General features: G+C 40.7%; 1 protein-coding gene across 1 annotated transcript in view; it reads left to right on the top strand.

Annotated features, from left to right (window-relative positions):
- Window positions 1–23,991, top strand: part of T265_05266 (hypothetical protein) — a gene marked incomplete at both ends in the record, with an annotated part of 28,293 nt that overhangs the window by 2,834 nt on the left and 1,468 nt on the right. Inside the window, 3 exons of the mRNA XM_009170235.1 lie at window positions 519–706; window positions 11,190–11,253; window positions 14,003–14,157. Coding sequence (XP_009168499.1) covers window positions 519–706; window positions 11,190–11,253; window positions 14,003–14,157 — 407 coding nt within the window. The remainder of the gene's footprint in view (window positions 1–518; window positions 707–11,189; window positions 11,254–14,002; window positions 14,158–23,991) is intronic.

The raw sequence follows: 23,991 nt of genomic DNA, 5'->3' as shown, positions 1-23,991 counted from the left end.
CATTTATCACCGTTCTTGCTGACACTGACTCACATCCCGTTTCTTTCATTACGCCCTGCATACACACACCGCATTCTGCCGAAGAGAAGGTGAAAAGTAACTTCCAAGGCATTTGCGGTGTTCTATATAAACTTTCTATTTGGTAAAATACAGCATACTTAATCTAGCACCGTGATGGCCAGCATGATACAATTATTTACTACGGTTGCATGAGATACTACAATTGATTTGCATAAATCAACACACCACCTACTGTCCCAATCTCTACACAACGACAAGATGTCCAGTGGCGATCGCTTCGTCAAAAATAAAACGAACCAACCCATTTGCACGTCCGCGTTAGATCTGATATCCACAGAAGTTCTATCCTTATATTCGAACACGTCACGACTGGCCTTCATCATCGTTTGGGATGCTTTTTACAAGTCCTGCTTAATGACGCAGCAAAGATAATTTTGGCAAAGTAACAACACTTAGAGAAACCGGTAGCGCAATCACATATTATTTCCTCACCCTAGCTCGTGGAGCCGCTAAACATACTGATGCGTCTGTCTGTTGCGTTGGATAAGAGCCCATCTGGGTTGGGAGTGAATGGAACTAAGGGAGACAAGATGACACCGAAATCAACTGAAGGACAGTACAGACAACCAAAAGTGGTGGAAAACTATATGAATATTGAACCGAGTTATTGCTATGAATCCATAATGTGAGCCATTCAATACTGACTCAAATATGTTCTGTTTCTTGTGACTGCTAAAGGGGTAATCAGCATTCCTCAGATTGACTAGTTAAGCATCTAAAAATAAAACCATCTCCGGGTCATGTGCGCGTCAGGATAATTTGTCTCAATATTGTTAGGTACTGAACAATGCCCATAAATTCAATGAACCATTGTGTTTATCAGTGGCATAGGAATGTTACGAACACATGATTGACAACCTAATAATTTCATCGAATGCAAGCTATCAATATGTGCAATGCAAAATGGAAAACGGAGTGCCAAACCATAAAAATTTTGTATTAAGTTCCCGTTTCATCAAACTCAAGAATGAACAGGTTTCGCACTTTACCGCATCTTCATCCAGAACTACGTTAAATAGCTCGACAAAATGTTTTTGGTTTGAAAAATTTGCCTTCATTTTGACTGAATGTTCTATCCCAAGCGAAAGCCCGAAAAGAAAGCACAATTGAGCAATAGATAATCGTACCAAACATTTCCCACAATCGGCTAGAACTCATCTTCGGAGCACTTGACTGAACTGTGGGAACAACCATACGATAAAACGCGTTCTTTCATGTCGGAATACCGAAACATTCTTCACCTATACCGCAAAGTCCATTATCAAATAATTTCAAAGTTGTGAATCGTTCTACGGGGAAAATGCAAAGCAGCGAGCACTAGTTTGACTATGAAGAGACCGCTCGAGGTGATTCATTAAGCATCTTGTTACTTTAATAAGAAACGTTTGCTGAAACTCCATTCTCAACTCTTTGAAGTTTGTAAAAATTGGTAAGCACTGCCAGACGCTAACCCATAAGATGCGTTTGTTTTGAATACCCTCTAATGGAAGTAACTTGAGTTTGAGAAAACCGAAATCGATATTTCATTAGCAAGTGTAAGAATGATATACTGATGAATAAGACATATCGTTCCACAGTGTCATAAAACAGTACCCTCCTGTTATAGACCAATTGTATTGCCCCAACCTTACAAATTACTTTCTTCCCTACAAGAGAAAAACCTCATGTGTTCAAATACTGTCCATTTCCTACTGATTTCTGAAAAGTATGTTGCACAGTTTCTCGGAGACCTTCAGCGTGACTGGTGGAAGCAGAGCAGTGATACAAATATTCCACATCCTGCTGACGTCGAATGTGATGTTCCACTCAAGGAGCTGCTAATCGAAGGCTGCAATTAGTTTATTAAGAGCACAGTTGCCAACGTACTCTAACTCACTCTGCATGCAACTCATTACCATCAGGCTGTGCGCTTTTGGCATGTGCGACCCCGCTAGGTCAAGTGACCACGGAAAGTTAACTGAAGCCCACAGAGCTACATCTTGGACAGTCAAATGGTGACTTTTAAAATCAGTGACGTGGTGTCCTGACATTTTCCACTGTCTTAGGAAATCCACTGTAATGCCTGGTGAAAAAAATGCCAGCTAACCTCCGGAGTGTCGTTCGAACACTTAGCTACTTAGTCACAAGCATCTGATCTGCAGCATGACTAACTCACTTATAATGCAACACCACTCATCCTTCAATTACAGAAAATAAGTCACTTGTTGACCGCACTCTGTAATGGTGACGTTTCAGCTGGAAGTTTCAATCGCCCTTCTTCTTGACCATCCAAGGATGGTTGACAGTGTGAGGAAATTCGGGAATTTTCCGTTTTGAGTTCGTCCTATAAGACGGTTCCATCTACATTTCGTTTAGGTGGTAGTTAATCAAGCTGATAATCAGACACCCATGACCGAAAGTTCAAGCCAGAAAATCGCGGATTCGAGAAGGTCGTGAGATCCGTAGTTTTTATGATTCCTAACAAAAATGAAACAGCTGTCCAGTGTTCCTTAGATTTTTGGCATAGGTTGGCCTCTCACAGACGAGGGTACCTCAAAGCAAATTCCAACAAATTACCAACAGTATCAAATATGTTTGTCGGTAGACTATCCAGGTTCCGTCTAGTGATATATCTAAGACAAGTCCCCGTCAAGACATCGTTGCATCATGGGATTAATTTTACTTTTCCATAACTGCCTAATTTTACACCGTATTTTAAATCAGTGGGTTAGATGAACAGCTGCTTTGCTTAAAAAAATACACAACCAGTAACGCTTACGTTGGATGATCCAGGAATGCATTGTGAAGTCCATCGTTTTCCAGCATTCCTCCGTCTCCTTCTATCCGTATCACCGATAAGAGGAGTTTTCAGATAAACCATCAATCATTCTGACAAATTTGCATTCGATCAGCTGATTTCAAACCAGAGTACACATGCCCTTTAAATGTTAGCAAATTTGTCACACATTTTACGCCCTCAAGGAACGGTATTCTTTTACATCAATTTCTGTGGTTAGTCCGGTATCACACTTGATCCCTAAATAAATTACTTTCAGGCAGCAACGTAATTTGGCTTTTTCTTCCACCAACTTTTTGTGCCAAAATTTCGGCGTGTTTGTCATGGAATTCCCATTGGATTTACTACTGGTTACTTTTTAATAAATGCGTTTGATGTCCCAAAGAATACGCATCAGTGGACAGCTACAACTTTAAAAAAATGTTCTTTGCAAAGGAATTGTTTCGTAGCTTCACCGCGTAGTTGCATTTAACCTGCGTAGCCTGAAAGCCGAATGGCAAAATTTTTTTTCATGTCAACGTGTGCTTTTGGTGGTACTATGGGCACATTAAAACAAGCTGGTGATTTTCATTGACAGTTCAAAATAATCAAAAATCACAGGAACTGACGTAGCTTTACTGGTTTTCACGAAGTACATGGGAAACTCAGTGTTTTTCCCAAAGTCCGGATATCATGTGCCTTTTTTATCATCAGTAATGTCGGGGGTGTTTCCCTAATTAAAGAGCACGCTTGAAACATTTCACTCGTTCACATGTAAGGAAAAGCTTCGTATTATGCAATTATCATTTGCCTATGCACACAGTGCTGATAAGTGATCACGTAAACGTAGAAACCACAATATCAAGTCTGATTCACCAGATCCTGTAACAATACGTTTGAACCGAAACCGACCAACTCTGAATAATATCATATTTCCCAAATACCAGGAATTAAATAACTCGGTCTTGTTTCATTTATCCCACAGCACCCCTAGCAAAAGTGAAAAACAATGCTCCAAGCCCTTCCGCTCCTATATGGTTATTAGGGGGCAAATAAACTCATGACAGGCGGTCTCCTCTGGCAGGAAAATTTTAGACGAACGCACGAGGCGATGCCTGCAAAAATCAGCAGTTTTTAAACAGCCACCTAATTGACGTTTAAACAAACAAACCGGTACAAGATAATGCATCTGTGATATTCTTGTCAACCCCAAACTTTAGCCATATTCAAATTGAGAAAATCTTATTATTCGCCTATGCGTGCAGGTTGGGGAAAAGGGTGCGTTGCCAAAGCCAGCTCAGCTGTGTGGTGCATCTGCCTGGTAAGCTTCAGCTAGTAAGAAGTAGGAGCGGCTGCCTGTGGGCTTTTCCGATTCCACGGTATTATTTGGAAAGCCAAAGTTAGGTACCTGAACTAGTGATGTACTCAGCCTTTGTGCAGCACATCCAGGTGACAAAAAATTCATCTGCATTGCTGAGTAACTTTGCGTCTCTCTTCACAGTCGTTTACCGTGAACTCTTTTTGTAATAAAATACCAATGCACTGAACCGTTTCACACTGGGTGACTGTGGCAGAAGTGTCTCGGGGCAACCAATCACTTCACATATTTCAAGGCGACAAAGCAGTATTCCACGAATACTGCACTTCTGCACAGACAGTATAATTAGTTCAAAGAGCCCGGTGATTCAGAAAATTTGCCAGTAAATTTTTCGAGATCACGTGGCGTCCTTTTCTGACATTGATGACGCTGACGAACTGGTTCATTAGTTGGTCATTGATCAAGCACCAATAAACGCGCCAAAGCGAATATATCCCAATACATTTTCAACTACAGGGAGTTCACAAGTCCATTCCGACGTATACGAATTCATCAAATATCACTGACATTACTCTAACTTACTAACATTTTTCTGCATCTGGCTATATTTCGCCTGAGTGCTTTGATCAAATGGCTCCCGTACGTCAGGTGTGCTTGGTTTATTCCTGCCTGATGAGTGCACATGTGCTGGCCAACCGTATGTGAACCAAGTGCATAAGCTCTCCCTATCCGACTCGCTGTTTTTAACAATTCGGACGAAAATCTTTGTCCGATAATGCAAGATTTGTGGTTTGACATTCCACTGCCTTTTCATTCTTCCAGTCAGGTAATTGAAGTCATTTTATACTACCACATTCATGCATATTAATGAGCTCAATTCTCTTGTGAAAACCGTATTAATATGCAAATGAGTGTATTTGTCGAAATAAGCCCAATTTACTTCCAAATGTAACAGAAGGTTGATGAAAAGTCGGTAACTCTGCCTATCTAATGAGCCCGAAGAAAAGGGAAACCTGCCATGGGTTGTCGAGAAGATTTCAGCGACCTTGTAGGTAGTTTTTTTGAAAATTTAACTACTTATTCATTGTTTGCGCTCCATGTGAAACAGCTTGTACTATATTTCTGGCTTTCTGAAAACATGGGAAACTGAAAAACGTGAGCCGAAACTGATTACTTTATTTGCAGCCTACTGGATGTACTCTGTAATTAAGAAAAAGTCTATTGATTCATTAGCGGATATATGCCCTTACACTGTTTTCAACGAATAACCTCATGAAACTGGATGAAATATGTTGACGCTTGCATTGTAATGCCTTTAACGTAGGATGTCTGCAGTTTGAAGCACGCCTCAGCAGACCAAAATAAAAAGGTGTTTTTGGGGCTGAGTATTTTCTCCAGTTGGTTTCTTTATGGGATGGCAACTCTGGAGAAGAATTTCTCTTATAACGAGGTATAGATGCCGCGGAAATATAATTTTAGGTTTCCATATAATGCGCAAACAACAGGGTCCGTGGGAGTGATGCGGTTCACAGTTGTTTACAAAAAGATTCAGTTACCAACTGCTTCATCATCCAGGGTACTTGGCACGCTGCGTTTTTGACTTTTAAATCAGGTGTTTATAATTCGCAAATTTGTGAGTCTGATAAAACGCGTTTGTACTAACGGGGGCATTTATTCCTTTAATTCAGAGGAATGAGTAAAGGAAACGACTCTGTGTTTGTGTCGTTTAGTTTTCCAAGCACTACCGCCCAAAGGTTCCGACATTGTATTGAGAAACAGCTACATGAAACGCGGGATTTTCACCTGACTGCCTTGTGCATTACTTAGTAAGTAGACTCTAAACAGTATCCTTCAAAACAACGTACAGTGCTACCAGATACACCCTAATATAGCAAGCTGTTACGTGAATAGGTTCCGTGGGATACAAGATAGCAAATAGTGTCGGCTTTGACTTCATCATATTCCACCCTTCGTTACATTTTCACAGATGGGTTTTTTCGTTACATCTACTACCTGGAAAAATTGGGTTCAAAAAGTGTCCCTATTTAAACCAGATAGTAAAATACTAGTGAATTTCCTCTCTGTTCATAAATGGTAAACACCCCGGTCGATATTTTCATTCTTTCACATAATAATTAACATGAGATGATACTAATAATAAACTTGTTGCACAACTTGACACTACTAGTTATCCAATGCCTATCAGGTGACGAAAAATTGTGTATCATAACTGTGACCGACCACAAGTACTAGGTTGGTCTATTGATTGCTAGGTCTTCACAAAGTAAATAGGATGTATAATCAGAAGGAAGTTCTGAAGCCACTTACAGCAAGGAAAAAAAGCAAAGTCGACACCCTATAATGGCCAGTCCCGGAGAAGACCCGGACATCAGTTCTTTCCTAGATGCGGCCCTCAAAATATAACCAAAGTTTTAGTAACTCACGCGAATAAGACAATAGATATTATTTTCAAGTCTCCCTTTCATATTAGGAAACTTAGGTGAAAATATACTGCGATATCTCGAATATTGTGCCAACTGAAACATGAGGTGGCCTGTGTGCAGCACATTCATTTGTAGAATATCATAAACGAGAAATTCATTTGAGTCTCTCATGAAAACCAAATTGATTTGAAAATGAGTATTTCTCAAAAAGTGGAATTCGGGTTCAAGTAAAACATAAGATTGACGGAAACTTGGAGACTGCACCTACCTGATGAGCCCCAAGAAGAGCGAAATCTGTCGTGGATTGTCGGAGCGTTTCCAGCAGCCTTTGGAGTAGTTTCCTTAAAGGTAATTTAGCTTTTCGAACTACAGCTGAGCCGTATACGCATTTTGTTAACCAGTTTCGCCGTAGCGTGCGCGGAGAGCCGAAAGCCTCCAGTAATTCAAAAATATACACAACACACATGCGATGACCTTGGCTATTTTTCACTCAAGAGTAACTTTTCTGATGATTTCCAGTGAGGAATCCAGACTTTGGTTCTTACATTCTATAAAAAAGTATCTTCCTCCAGTTCATCCGCAGTGTCAAAATCCTGTTCTAAACTTCGCAGGGAGTGAAAACTCAACACCCTGTTGCGCGTAACTAACGTGACTGTCCAAATGGATCCCATTACATTGTGTTCTTTGATCATAAAAACTAATTCCGGGGGCATAGCTAACCTCGTGAGTTCGAAACACTAGAATTTCAACGTTTACCCAATAAACGACTTACACTCCGGTGCATTCAACTCCGTCTAATAAACGGAGCGAGAAAAATGATTGAAAATCTCGGCAGGTCCATTCGCATAATCCTGGAAGGAACAACTTTCGGAGCATAAATACCCCAATATAGTTGACTTTTTTGATTCTTTTGCTATGTTTATTTTCCTGTAGGATAACAACTATTTAGACGTAACACACTACTCAAAAGGTTTCTTGGGATTATTTGACTGGCACTGGGGCTTCTTCAGATAGACACAATTCCTGAGTATCCGTTAACCTCATGTTTTAAGTGAACCAATAATGAATGTAATACGCCAATACTCTCATTGACACAGTACTTTATTTGTAACGCAAAACTCTTTTGAATCCGGTTAAACCTCTCGCTTATGGTAGCTCTCTTTACTTGAAGTTTTGAAAAATTCGCAACATGTATGGGAGAAATACACTGGTCTTAACTAATGACTTGAATTAGCGGTATTCAGCGTGATCCTGAGACATCACCGTGGAAGTGATTATTGCTTTGTTCGGGCAGTATATATGTTAATGGAATAACATCTGTTTACAACTTTATTTGGTGTCAGCGCATCTCTTAAGTGGAACAAAGATTAATCTCTCGTCTACAATATTTTATGTATACTTACGCTTGAACTTTTACTTCTTAGGTAAGACTGTGTCGTTTCGGCAATAACACTCATTTGCGTATCAATTTCGTTTTCAGTTTCGTTTTTGTGGGTGGCGCAACTGAACCTCTTGTTTATGGTATTACTCAACTTAATATGCTGCACAAAGGTCGCCTCATTTTTCAGTTGCTACGAGGTTTGAGATATTGTAGTACATTTTCATGAAGAAAAATACTCACAAAGCTGTCGAAGAGTTTTCTTCAAATCTGTGAACATTTTCCTGCATGAAAGTAGAGCAGACATGCTTCCCGCATGTGCTGAAAATTCAGGGGAATTGAGCGACTAACTGAGCCTTAGCTTGTGCTCCCTGGAAAAAGTGAGGATCCTAGCCTCTTTCCAGATTCAGTAATTTTTCACTTCCAAACATTAATAACGACACTACTAAATAGTAATTCACATGTCATAAGGTGAAATTTCTAACTTTTTGTGATATGCACTGCAAAACTGTTCGTACTTTAACAGACAGTCGCAACCAATTCCATATTACTTTTACACACTGGTATTCCTGTCTAACCTAAAATTCCTGGTTAATGTGCACGCTAACACTGTCTTTCCACCATGAATCCAGTCAATATATAGCGCAAATTCAGTCTCTCACCCCAGAACTGCGCATATTTGTGTCTATCAGGATGAGGATAGGGTAGAAAATCACCGGTTGCTTTGGTGATAATCGTAAATCGACCAGAACAAGGGATTTCGTCCAAAATCTCAGGGTTATGTGGTATGGGTTCTGTGGTACGTTATATCGTTGTCCGCTTGTGTTGAACAATAAGGCTGGCACACATCCAGAATGCAAACTCGTTTTCTTCACTACCGGGTGTGTCCGTTTGACAATACTTTTATGGCTCAGAAGCACAGCACCCCAGCACAAGCGAAAAAAACATGAGAATGGTTGCATCGTCTCAAAAATCACTGAGCGATTTTCTGTTATGCAACTTCCCAGACCATTCAGCACATAAATGCTGGCATTTCATTAACTCCGTGAATTTTATGATACTTCCTAATGGAGAATTCGGTAAGAAGAGTACCTCACCGCACTACCTCTATTAAGCGCTTTGCTTCCAAACAGTCTTATTAGGACCTTCTAAAGTACCGTCAAACGACCCAGATCCAGACACTTGTAAGTAACAATTTGTAAAATTTTGATAAGTCGCTGTCTAAATTCGTATCTACACTCTAGCAGTTTGTCCAATTTCTCAGAGCTTCGGGAGAGTATCGTGGCAGAAGCTTATGATGCGTCACTACACGCCACGTTTCGCTATTTTAGTGTGTTGCTCTGAAAACTGAGCCGACACCTCACGACAAGTGGTCGTTTGATGCGTGTCTATATTGTTTGTGTATGTTTGTACACATTTCTCAGTGTCACTTGCAGCTTCCTGGACCATCCATATCAGCTTTTGCATATTTCTGTCTTTCTCAGAAAATCATATCTTAAGATAGTGCGACAGGTTCATTGTGTATCTATCATCTTCAAGCTTCCTCCAAGGTTCCGAGTGCACATTGCATCCCCGACGAAATAGGCTAAATATTGCTGGGTTCTTGAAACGAATTCACATAGTTAGCCACTGATTGCAACGTTAGTTTTCCTATTGCTTCAGTCGTGCTCCAAATCATTAGCAATCATCAGTCATCGATATCCTCAAACTCAGTGTAAGCTCTTCAAAACAAATCCCTGCAACTTGTGATGCTCAGTTAAGCGAAAAAAACGTGATGCTTCTCTCGACCTCACAATTTGAACAAAAAAACCCGGGCAACATGTTGTCGTTATTTGCTACTTGTCAATGTTCCTGTTTTGATCGTTTGAGTGACCATACTGGTGCAGAAATCAAGAAAGGTTTGGGAAAGATCATTCATAACAATAATCAACCACAAAAACCTTCGTTAGACGTATCATTCCTGCTCATTCCATTTGTCGCTTCTGTAACTTTATTCAAGACCAAAAGTTATTCTATAAACAAAAACTGGAGACCTGAGTGTATCTTATTCAACTGCGTACGGAAATGTTTATCGGCAGTAAAAATTGTGCAGATAGGCTCGCACGCACACGGCCAATCCTCCGGGGCCCAAAAGCAAGGGACTTCTTAACAGCCATCTTTTTACTGTGTGCAGTCTAGTGCTGTTAGACATGAAAGAATTTTAATGCTTCATCTAAAACAATGGTAAAGTAACATACGATGTCTGCTCTGCCAGTCTGCTTCACAGCCAACTTTGCGTTAATCAGCCATTAGTGATTTGTTCTTCATTGAGCACGATAATTCTTGTAGAGATAGTGTTCTTCACAGATGAAACATGCATGTGCACAAGAACTACTCATTTTTCTTTCAACCTAAGATCATTTTTCTTATGTGATCGAATTGGTTTGAAGGTTTTAAAGTCAGAAAGAATAGCGCCGTTGCAAAAATAAGTTCATATAACTTTTATACCATACTGTGGGTGACTGTAATTTGGTACCTTGAGAATAACACGGCATGTTCTCCAGTTCCAAGTTTGTTAACTGAAAATTAGAGTCAACCGAAGATTTAAAAGGGCTGGATCTAAAAATCAGTTCTTCCCTTATTTGAACCCGTTACATACAGCAAATTTGTTGCATTGCTAACCAACACTTCTCCAGAAACGGTTTTGATTTATGGTGCAGACAAGCTTTTTTTGGTCATTTCAGCATCAGAAGATTGGCAAGGCAGTTGTGCAACCAGACGCTTTCGCGCATAATTTGGCAGCAATTAGTCCACGGAAATTTCTCCCATTATTAGATGAAGAGGCGTCCATCATCAACCAAAGTGCATATATCTGGAATGTGAGACGACTTCCACCTCCGTGAATTCTTACTAATTTGTTCACAAGAAAAGAACCATCACCGATGTGATAATATAAGCTGCTTGCCCCGGGTGAAGCAGAGAAACTTCTGGGGGAGATAATTTAATTTACTATGAACCTGCGCACATATCTTTGAAAAAACGTTATTCTATGAGTCCCAGCGGCCCCCCTCAAGTCTGTGTCATTAATTCTAATAAAGACAAAATCTCATCAAAAATGCCAATGTGTCCGGTGAGAGCGGTTGCTGAGTCCGAGACAAATACTCAAGTATATGAATAGTTTTCAATTATTTGGATTACATCTGCCCGAACCCTTTCTTTTCTCCTTTATTACAGTACACAAAATACAAAACTAAATGTTCCATCTAAGCTGAAACGCATCTTCTTTGAATGGAAGAAGGTAACTTAACACAGAGAAAAGATTACACGAAGAAGATAATGCATTTGTCCAAAATGGAAGACCTACCTTTTGCGAAAGCTTGGAAATATAAATGGAAATGTTCGTGAAAACTTAATTTATCCATTTTTCAACTTTCGGTAGGGGTACAAAGTAAGGTGATTATATGATTCTTGAATTGATTCTTGTGCAACACAAGCAACGTGAATGTTTGTTAGCGATTGGATACGCATTTCGTGATGAATTTATATGATCTCTCAGTTTTCAAGCGCACCTCCTGTAATTCTACCGTAAAAACAGATGAGTAGATAATGAACTGTTACACTTTTATTTTCATTGTTATCAAAGAGTTGTCAAATGGTGAAATCACATGCCCATTCCGATTTCTGACCCTTAAATATCTTCCAAGGAACCAAAAGTAACCGCCTCTAGTGAAGCTCACATATCTTTTACTGTGAATTGAAAATACCAGTTATTTTCAAAACTCTCATTTGTTACCTTTAACTTGCTATGCACATTCAGTTGGATCCTGACCCCCGGAAGTAGCCCACTAACAATGAATAACGCCGCGCAAAACATGATGCCCATCATTACAGCTCTGTTGATGATTCTTAAACCACGTCATAAAATCTCATGCCAGCGAATTCCGATTCAGTTTTTCTGCTCAGTCTAATCTAAATTGCCGGTTTTGACATACGTCTATTTCGGTCTTAGCAACCGCTTTGTATTTGCACATCACTGATTTTCTTGGTAGTGTGCTAGACTGGTATAGTGCGTTCGATCAGTTCGTTGTTGTCAGATCATCATAAACTAAATTTTATAGGCCAAGTAATTACGCAAGCAATTAATCGCAAGTCGTTTTGATGCTTTACCAATTCATCAGAGAAAATCTGTTGCGGATTAACTCACGGAGGAGCAGTCTTTGCTTAATAGTTCAGAGGGCAACCAGTAGGCAGCTGAATTAGACATAACGCGGTACACAGTTATACTCGGGCCCACAAACTATGTAACATCAATCTATTCACCAGTGCGACAGAAGTTCAGATCCATCTGGGTAAGAGCTTGATGTCAATGAAAGTATAATGAGTGGGAACAGAAAACGGAACATCTGCCAGTGACATGGGACAAAAAGGAACGTAAACATTCAAAAGAAGGTGGGATTTAAATTCTACTTCTAGTTCGTTCATGAATCGGCGTGTGGTTGGCTAAGACGCACTCGTTTTCCAGATACATGCTTCTGAAGACAGAAGCCTTGTCTCGTGCTCTTATGTGGTCAAGAGGGCCTTGTGGTCCCCATCTTTTCTCTAGAAAATGCGCCTTTTATTACCAGTGTCACATTTTGGAGGTATCAAGATGCATGTTTCTGCGAAGGGTGCGTCTTTGAAGAACACAGCTGCATTCATCCAATTTTAGCTTTTTTATTCATGTACGCAGGACATTTAGAAATACGCTTATCTACTGATGTCAGGGTGACATAAGCATTCTTAAGCTTAAGATTAAGTTATACCTAAAACCATCTGCACGCAGTCAGGTTCATCGCAGTCTGCTTGAGCAACAGTAGCTCGAATTCACACTGAACTGTTTCGGGGATGAACCCCCTCCCTAGTGTAACAGGTGTTTTGTCCAGTCAAATCACCACAAGCTTACAGTAATTTTTGATAATATTCCGTATTAAGTCTAGAGGTATTTTCCCTGTATGATATCTGCACAGATGTCTGAACCATTCATATTTTCACCAATGTTCTTTTGCATGATTAGTTATTCGTTTGTCATCAGTTTTCTTAGTGTTCATGTCATGAATCTAAGTGACACAAAAGAATGTGGCTGAGATGTATACAAGCCCATCAACAGAGTGTAGTAAAAAATTCTAAGAAAAAGACTGCACGACCATTTGTTGGTAGAACTGACTAATGTCAGGGCTGAGGATGTTTGCATATTCATTTTGAATGATCTGTTTCAATTTGTCAAAAAAGAAAACTGGCCCAAAAATTTGTTGGTAGTGTGAGGACATTTGGGAATTTTAGTAAATATTTCAACGTGTGGGCAAAGCCAGCTTATGCCGAAAAGACTAGAAACACTGTACTATCGATACATCTTTATTGGGAATCCTCCGCTCTGCGAAAATCCATAGTCTCAAACAGTAATCTGCCGACTAGCAATCTGAACGCTTGATGGTTCGGCCGCTCAGTGCTGTAAATAACTTGCTGGTAGATGGGATACAGTGACACTCATTCTTCTATCATGGCATGCACATCATGTGGTCAGCTTTTGGCTAGCTCCTCGAGTGACGACGTCAGAGATGGGGAAGCTAACTGATGTTTTTCGTCCTCCAGTAAATCTCTATTCCTCACTGTGTTCAGTATTTTCACCGAGTTTGATTGAACCGCCTCTCTGGACTTCCCAGTCATGTGGTGCCACAGACGCTTGAAACCCGATGGACAACTTTCTTTTAGATAAAACCTACAAAAAAGATTATTCAGTTTTATTTGCATGCTTATGCGGCGAGCAATTCGTTTTAAATAGGAACTGGTGAACCCAAATTTGATTGCATAATTGAACGGCACGCGATCAACTCAAAATTCCTCAAGTACTATTCGGTGTAACGGTACTGAGGAAAGGTTTTCAGGAAGTCCATTCACAGTGCAATTCAGCTTCACGCTAATGAGACAAACGTGCATCGTTTCGGTCGCATCACTGATGGAGATCCAGCGGTTGCTACTCTCTAAAGAAACCGGATTTCCTTTGCTTTCAGAACGGTTTCAACCCCTTGGAGAAAGATCTTCAGATAATCGTTGTGCTTGGTCTTAATATGGACGAGTATCCCACATTTCGCATAAGCATAATTACTGGTGACATCCCACCAAACAAACACAGTCGTATTGCAGCTCCCATAAAAGCTATATTTAGGTCAGTCCTGTGTGAAGCATCTGCGTTCGTGGGCGGACGATTATCTAGGTATGATTCTTTGAGTGTATGTTACTAAGAGCAAGCTATAAGTGTCCAGGAATTTTTCCGACTGTGTAGATGGATTTGGTCAACCAACGAATAAGAAAATTAAATAAAATGATGGAAAAGCCATATTGAACTCTGTCACTGTGATAGCTTGACAGGCGTTTGGCTGAGATTGACTAACCTTTTGAGATCTTACGAAAAGTGTCATGATAGTCTGGCTTGTCTGTTGAGCTGAATAATTCAATTGCAAAATTTTTATCATCAGTCAAGCTGATATCATCAGCGCACCATTGGAAAGCAGAGTGCCGTTTAGTGATGCGTCGGTTGTTGTACACTACATAGTGGCGCGAGTGTGGTAACATGCGTGTGGTTAGTTGGAATCGCTCCTGGATCAGGACTGATTGTGGATTCGAAAGTTTCTTGTGACTGTTCGTCCTTTTCCATGCCACAGTTTCCTGTGTTCTGTTTTTGTGTCTTGTCGAAGTCCACGTTACATTTGGATCTGGCACCTACCGCCCCCGTTCACTGGTCAGTATTCTGGTGATATCTCTCCTTGACCCCTCTAAATTCCAGTTTGTTGCCTTTGCTTATGTGGTGAGTTTCCTGTTTCTTGGCGTTTTTTAATCAGATAGTGGACTCTTTTTGAGTATTCTAGTTGGTTTGCTGGTTCTTTGCATCTGGTTTTGTGTGAACTGGATCAAAGTCAATGTGTCGGTTGATCAAATCCATCGCTCAAAAAAATGCCTCCAGAAATTTCCTTCTGAGTCTAATGTCTCTGTACGATTAGGAAACCCTTTTCCAGAGTGGGCTTGTGGCCTTTCGCTTTTTATCTATGGGAATCAAGGCCAGAGGGTAGCGTCTTATAATGCTGTCCCGCACCAATGTGAAAAAAGGTAAAACACATTGAGCGGAATACTCAAAAAGAGTTTAGTATCAAGTTACCAAACCAGGATGCAGGAAACTCTTTATGTCAACAATGACCACAAATTGGAACTTAGAGGACAGAGATCAGACGCGAAGAAACCGGTTGAGAAGGTAGGGGAAGTGAAACTCAAAAGTCACATCGTCACTAATAAAATATGACACAGGATTACACAATAATCAACATAACCTCCCAACCGAACAATCCTTCCTGATTCACGCTCAAAATAAGCTACCAGCAAGCTTATCAATATACTCGACCCACTACACATTGGACAACCTCTCGCGCACCAGTAGGCTGCACTCCGCTCTCCAACAACGCGCTGATGTTGTCACCTTGATTTGTGATAAAGCGTTCGCAAATACAGTGCCCGGTTTAGCAAATAAATCAATGAACATCTACATTCTTCACAACAGCAAAGTACAGTTAGGGAGTTTAATGATGTCTGGTAAGCTGTGTGACAAATAATTTTACAACTTGCACAACTATCTGACATCTCAGATTTGTGAACCCATGAGCACGAATTTATCCAGCTTCAGCAGCATGGCCAATCACAAACATCTAGCTATTTTTGTTCACTAATGGTTCTAATAATCAAACGGTTCTGCCTACTGACAACACTCATCACCATGCGACCACAAATGACACCATACATTGGTCTAAGAGTAAAGATATCGTGAAAAACAAAATATCGTGGAATTTTGCCTCGAAGTTTTCGATGGGTATAGTGTATAAACAACCCGAAATCCAGTCAGACTGATACTGCCATTTGTATTGCTCCCTTTTTAACATTCCACTTTGTGAGCTGTGAAACCTAACAGTCTTTCATTTTGGCTCACCCACCTCGTAACACCACTGTACAGGTTAGACATATCCCACTCAAATACACCAGACTTGGTTTGGTTGGATCGCGTATCAACCCGTGTTTTGCATTCATAGTTAAAAGCAGAGATACAAGATGATTGTTGTTCGCTATCATTAATACAGGGTATGGAATATAGGTTAAGGAATGACACAGCGCATTATTCATGAGATGGCTGAAAACTTCCCGCTAATCCACCCGAGTTTCCATCGACTTTATATTCCATTTGAACACCAATATTTTGACAGTTGTTTTTGCCGTTTCAATGTTGAAAAATTTGCACAAACCTTCGATGATTTGAAAGTTCACTCCTGCGTAGTCTTTTTTAACTACAAGTTCATCTATCCTTGTACAAATCGACCGAAAAACACATTTGACTCGCATAACAGATGACTGAAATAAAAGATCCACGACACATAAGAATATGGAATAACGGAGAGATTTTCCGGGGATGAAAATGAGCTCGTAGCATTCACCTTGGTTTGCAAAGATCACGTGTTTTCAATGGGGACGAGAGGAAGACATTTCGGACAAGATTGCCGCGGATGTGATTCACAATAATCACCACTCGTAAGCATTCCCTGGCGCATGAATTTTGTTGCTTTGATACTTAATGAACTATGTGCGGGTTGGAATGGCTACATATTGAGAATCTGTGGGGTTTCGCCTGCTCAACGCAATTTTTTTTCGGAGTATGTGTAGCACAGGTTTTCTTCGCACAGGTACACAAAAAATTCCAATAAAAAATGACTGTTCAAAACCCGAAGAATTTCCACTAAGTTTCCTCGGACGCTTGGAATTAATCAATGTGTACTGTCCCAGATATCCAATACCAGCTCTCCTTAACTCTTCTTTACGTTTGTGTTTGAGCTCGCATGCGTTGTAGACGATGAAAATAGAAACGGGATGCTCGTACTTCCATCTCGGTGGTTAGTTACTTAAGATATCGTAAATATCCCAGTTTCAACTTGCACCAAATTTGCTTTCTAGCGAACAGTTCAAATATCTATTCTGTCACTGTTCTCATTCCCTAATCCAGTACACAAGTATCACCGGATTCTGGGTTTCAAACTGATACACAACGACTTCTAAAACACCCACAGCAAAGCTTACATGGAAGGCCAACGTATCTCTGCAAGTTACTGACCCGTTAGCCTCACACTTCTGTCTTATTGAATAACCAGAGGGGACTGTCGAGAATGGACTACAGAGTAACTTTGAGTAATCTGTTTTTTTTCTATCCAGCGCAGCACTATATTGCTATTACACTACACGCGTACTGGCCCTAACCAAATGGATGGAGGCCAATTAATAAACCCACTGACTCAACGTTGCACGCATCTACTTCATAGGACCTTTGCCTAACTTCTACAATAAAGTCTTTTGCGTCAGCTACACTTTAGCGAGCTTCGTTGGATGGTTAAAGTCTGACGAAGTACTGCTTCAGTCCCTCCACCCCACCATTAGCTTTCCACTTTGCTCAGCATGGTCGTTTCAGCTCTTTCCAGTTTATAAAATTCCGTTACCACCCTACAAACAAACTTGAACTGTACTCTCCCTCAAAGAATGCTACGTCATTCAAAATGCCCTTGTTGTCCTGTAAAAATAGCCCAGCCAAGGAACCCAGACTTGATGCCTCCAAATGCTTCGCTGTTTTCATCAAGGTTTACCATCGTCAGAATTTTGTACAGTGGTGCAAATCAAACGAAAATGACTGACTCGGAGAAGGATCTAGGCATAGTATTGGATTTTTTTTTAAACACTTTCCCGACGTAATATATCGGCAGCTCGTAGTTTTGTTATACTTTCTGGGTTCTGATTCAGGGAGCTACATAAGGTTCATCATCCGCAAGAAAGAAGAGACTTGCTAAATTTTACTAAACAGAGCCTATGATTCACATTTCGAAATTGTTTTGATACTGTATGAATATCAACAGCCTTTGACAACAGAAACCCGAACAATGTTCAAAACTTGACTTGTAAAAACCCAAGTAAATGATATTTTTCATCTAGCCGCATAGCTGGCATTCTCTCAAAGGAAATGGGTAAATTAAACGCACGAAGTTCATCCCAACGAATCTAGAGAGAAAAATATATGCTGACCATCTGAGATTTCGTTTGTTGCACTATAAAAAGACTTCAATTCCCTGACTGTTGGATGCCTGCTGATGACGACGACGGTTGATGCCGTCCTTCAGTGAACGTGTGCACTTCCAGCGGAAGAATAAAAAGGCACTAGAATGTCAAACCACAAATCTTGCATTATCGGACAAAGATTTTCATCCGAATCGTTAAAAACAGCGAGTCGGATAGAGAGAGCTGATGCACTTGGTTCACATACGGTCGGCCAGAACATCTTCACCCATCAGGCTGAAATAAACCTGGCATACCTGACGTACGGGAGCCATTTGATAAAAGCACTCAAATGAAATCTAGCCAGCTGCAGAAAAATGTTAGTAAGTTTGAATAAGGTCAGGAGTATTTGATGAATTTATATACGTTGGACTGGATTTGTGGACTCCCTGAAGTTGAATATCTACTGGAATATATTCACTTCGGTGCGTTTAATTGGTGTACTGTCGATGGCTAACTAATCAAGCAGTCCGTCAGCGCCGCCAATTCCAGAAAGCGCCACCACGTGATCGCGCCAAATTTACTGGCAAAGTTTCTGAATCACCCGGTTAAAACAAGCGGGCTCTTTGGAATAATTTTCTTATCCATTGTAATTATACTGTTTATGTAGAAGAGCAATTTGCTATTCGTGGGATACTGCCTTGTTGCCTTGGAATAGGTGACTTGGTTATTTGCCCCGAGACACTTCTGCCGCAGTCGCCCAATGTGAAACGGTTAAAGGCACTAGTATTCTATCACAGAAGGAGTTCACGCTAAGCAACTGTGAACAGGGACGCAAAGTTAGTCAGCAGTGCAGACGAGATTTTCGTCAACCGGATGCGCTGCACAAAGGCTGGGTACATGGATAGTTCAGGTACTTAACTTTGGCTTTCTAAATAGTACGGTGGGATCGGAAAAGCCCACAGGCAGCCCCCTTTAGTTTCTTGCTAGCTGAAGGTTACCAGGCTCGCACTACATAGCTGAGCTGGCTTTGTTAACGCATCCTTTCCCTCCGACCTGAACACATAGGCGAATGATCAGTGCTTCTCGATTTGGATATGGCTACTTTTGTGGTTGACAAGAATACCACAGGCGCATTACCTTGTACTGGTTTGTTTGTCCAAACGTCAGTTGGATCAATGTCTAAAAACTGGTGACTTTTGCGAATGTTGCCCTGTGCGTTCATCTAAAATTTTCCCTCCAGAGTAGACCGACTGCCATGAGTCGATTTGATGCGTAATGACTATACAGAAGCGGAAGTGCATGGTGCATCATTTTTCACTTTTGTTAAAGTTGCTGTTGGATAAATGAAGCAAGATCAAGTCATTTGATTCCTAGTATTTGGGAAATATGGCACTATTCAGAGTTGATCCGTTTCGATGCAAATGTATATTCAAAGGATCAGGTGGAGCAAACTTGATATTTTGGTTTTCACGCTTCCGTGAGCGTTTGTCAGCAGTTTGTGCATATCTAAATGAAGCTTTTCCTTACATACGAACGGGTGAAATGTTTTAAGTGTGCTCTTCAAAAGGGAACAATCGAAGGTTGTTGATGATGAAAACAACACATGATAACAGGACTTCAGCACAAATATTTATTTCCCCACTTAATTCGTGAAAACCAGTAAAGCTGTATAGCTCTTGTAATTTTCGATTATTTTGAATTGTCCCCCGAAAAGTCCAGGTTGTACCACTAAAATCACACGTTGGCACAAAAATAGATTTTGCCATCTGGTTTTCAGGCTGCACAGGATAATTACAACTTGGCGGTGAAGCTACGAAACAAGTGATGATAATCCCTTTGCAAAGAACAGTTTTTAAAATTCGCAGCTGTTCGTTGGTGTTTATTCTCCGGGACATCAAACGCATCAATGAAAAAATAACCAGTAGTGAATCCAGGGAATCCAGGGAATTCCATGACAAACATCAAAATTTTGGCACAAATAGTTGGGTAAAAGAATAACCGTAAATTGTGGTGCTGCCGGAAAGTAACTTATTTAGGGATCAAGTGTGAAAACGGACTAACCACAGAAATTGGTGGCGAAGAATACCGTTTCTTAAGGGCATAAAATTTGTAGCAAATTTGCAAACATCTAGAGGGCCTGTGTCCTTTGAGGGGAAATCAGCCGAGCGAATCCAAGTATGTCAGAGAGATTGATGGTTCATCCGGAAACTCTGCTCATCAGTAATGTGGATAGAGGGAGTTGTACGAATTCTCGAAAACGATGAACTATACAATGCATTCGTGGATCATTCAACATAGACGTTGATCGTTGTGTATTTTCTTCATGAAAACCAGGATTTTATCTTATACGGTGTGTAATTAGGCAGTTATGAATCGCATGATGCAATGATGTCTTGATGGGAAATAGCCCTAGATATTTCACTAGGCAAAACCTGGATAGTCCACTAACAAACAAATCTGAGACTGTTGATAATGTAAAAAGATCTTGGGATTTTTTTTTGAGGTTCCCCCATGTGAGTGAATCCAACCTATGCCAAAAACATAGGGAACACTGGATGGCTGTTTTATCTTTGTTAGGAATCATCAACACTGAGAATATCGTGACCATCTTGAACCCGCGACTTCTGGCTAGAGTTTAAACACTTGAACTTTCGATCTAAACAAAAAATCTCGAAATTTCTCCCACTGTCAACAATCATTTGATGGCTAAGAATAAATATGATTGGAACTTCCATCTGAGAGGTCGTCAGTGGATGGTGCGGTCAAGTGCTCACGTGATTGAAGGATGAGTGGTGATGTATTCTAAGTGAGTTAATCATACCGCTGATCAGGCGCTCGTAACTAAGTAGCCAAGTGTCTAAACTATATTTAAAGGTTAGCCGGCTTTTCTCGCCAGGCATTACAGTGGATCTCCTAAGACAGCACTTTTGTAAGTAAAAAATGTCAAGGCACCACGTCAGAGATTGCAAGAGTCCCCATTCGACTGTCCGAAATGTAGGTCTGTGGGCTTCAGTTAACTTTCCATGGTCACTTGACCGACCCCAAAGCGCACAGCCTGCTGTGAGCTATATGCAGTCTGATTCGAAGTACGTTGGCAAATGTGCTCTTTTTGAACTAATTTCAGCTTTGGATTTGCAGCCCTCTGAGTAGTACATCGCAGTTGGCGTCAGCAGGATGTGCAATATTTGTATCATTGCTCTGCTTCAATTAGTCTTAGTGAATTTCTCTTGAAAAGCGTGCATCGTACGTTTTTGGATTCAGTAGGAAAGGGACAGTATTTGAACACCTGAGGGTCTCCTTGTGAATGGAAGAAGGTATTTTGTGAGGATGAGGCAATACAATTTGTCGACAACGGCAGGGCGCTGTTTCATATCACTGTGGAACGGAAATGGTGTAATGAACAGTATATCATTCTTAGACTTGCCAATGAAGTATCGAATTCGAATCTCTCTAACTCAACCTAGTTTCATTGGAAGGCATCCGAAACAAGTGCATCTTATGGGTTAGTGTCCGGCAGTATTTACTACATTTTCCAAACTTTCAAGGGTTGAGAACGGAGTTTCAGCAACCGTTTCTTCTTAAAGTAACAAGATGCCCAATTGATCGCCTCGAGCGGACTTAACATTGTTAGAATAGTGCTAGCCGTTTACCATTTTTTCCGCAGGACAATCTACAACTTTGAAATTATTTGATAATGAAATTTGCGGTCTAGGGGAAAAAGGTTTCGGTGTTCAAACCTGAAAAGGCGTTGTTTACCGTATGGTTGTTCCCACAGGTCTCGCTCACCCAAATGCCCGTAAGATGAGTTCTGACGGATTGCGGAAAATGTTTGATACAGTCATCTATCGCTTAGTTGCCCTTTCTTTTCGAGCTTACGCTTGGGAGACAAAAGTTACCCTAAATAAAGGTAAATCTTTCAAACCAGAAACATTTTGTCGAGCTATTTAATATAGTTTTGGATAAATAGACCGTGTAATGAGTTTGAGTTTAACCAAACTGAAACCTAACACACACTGATGTTTTAGCATCTCGTTTCATATTTCGCATTGCACATATTGATGGTTTGCATTCGATGAAATTATTAGGTTTTCCATCATTCGTTCGTGATATTCCTATGCCACTGATGCACACAATGTGTTCACTGGATTTATGGGAATCATTTAGTACACAGCAATGTTGAGACTCTTTATTCTGACGCGCACATGACCCGGAGATGGTTTTATTTTTAGATGCTTAACTAGTCAATCTGAGGAATGCTGATTACCCCTTTAGCAGTCACAAGAAACAGAACATATTTGAGTCAGTATTGAATGGCTCACATTATGGATTCATAGCAATAACTCGATTCAATATTCATATAGTTTTCCACCACTTTTGGTTGTCTGTACTGTCCTCCAGTTGATTTCGGTGTTATTTTGTCTCCCTTGGTTCTATTCACTCCCAACCCAGATGAGCTCTTATCCAACACAACAGACAGACGCATCAGTATGTTTAGCGGCTCCACGAGCTAGGGTGAGGAAATAATATGTGATTGCGCTACCGGTTTCTCTAAGTGTTGTTACTTTGCCAAAATTATCTTTGCTGCGTCATTAAGCAGGACTTGTAAAAAGCATCCCAAACGATGATGAAGGCCAGTCGTGACGTGTTCGAATATAAGGATAGAACTTCTGTGGATATCAGATCTAACGCGGACGTGCAAATGGGTTGGTTCGTTTTATTTTTGACGAAGCGATCGCCACTGGACATCTTGTCGTTGTGTAGAGATTGGGACAGTAGGTGGTGTGTTGATTTATGCAAATCAATTGTAGTATCTCATGCAGCCGTAGTAATTAATTGTAGCATGTTTGCAATTGTGTCATACTCACAATGGTAGACAAATTATGCTGTGTTTTATAGTAAGTTTATATAAAACAGTGGTAGTTACCTTTCGCCTTCTCTCCGGCAGACTGCGGTGACACACCGCAGTCACACCGCCGCTGCACACCAGTCACATCGCTCAAGTGTGAACACGTTCGCCTGTTCAGACGTGATAATTCAGATGCGTCCAACGTGCGTTGGTGGAGTAGTGGTTACACGCTCGCCTCGCATGTCAGATGTCCGGGGTTCAAATTCCGGCACGGTCATTGGATTTGCACTGCTGATGAGCCCTAATAAGAGCAAAACTCGAGTCCAGTGCCTCCCTTTGTTGTGGACTCACTGGAATAATTGCGCCAGAACAGGAACACCACCGTTCAAATGAGTGGTGTGGCTATGTACAAACATACCTATCCCGCAAAACCCCAGAAACTCTGCTACGAGCAGTTTTACTGCAGCTACGCAGAAGATAAAGCACAGGAATTTCGGAACCAGGCGGAGATAAAAATATTCCATACAACCCGTTTATGTATCGTAAGCTGGGATAAGATAAACAAACCAGCTGAGCTTCGGCACTTTATCTTGTTTGTTCACTTTCGTGTGTTTACACCATACCATTGCACAAGCGCAAAACTACCTATTGAAATGAGTTCGAAGGATAGATTGTCCTTCTAAAAGCCGCGTAGGCTGACTGGCTCAAACTAAACCCTGTCATCAGTGAAAAGTTCCAAAAACAGGTCCTTACATGGCTAAATTAGGAGCTGCTTTTAATTTACGGGAATAGGAATTTTTAAGTATGGCTTTCGTGTGAGTAAGGGTTGGTTCTTACCAAAATCTTGGTAACACCGAACTGCTTAGTGTCTTGTTATTATCAACAGAACTGAGTACTTTTCAAATTTCTAGGGAGAATCGAACCAACAGCACTTCAGATGGGACTGAGGAAACCCAACCTTCGGTTAGTCATATCCATACAGCTGACGAGGATTGAACAACATGGAGTGGTGTGGTACAAACATACCTATCCCGCAAAACCCCAGAAACTCTGCTACGAGCAGTTTTACTGCAGCTACGCAGA

This window comes from Opisthorchis viverrini (assembly GCF_000715545.1).
Source record: "Opisthorchis viverrini unplaced genomic scaffold opera_v5_97, whole genome shotgun sequence".
Classification (NCBI taxonomy): domain Eukaryota; kingdom Metazoa; phylum Platyhelminthes; class Trematoda; order Opisthorchiida; family Opisthorchiidae; genus Opisthorchis; species Opisthorchis viverrini.
Note: the sequence above shows the minus strand (reverse complement) of the source record. Positions and strands in the feature narration are given on the sequence as shown.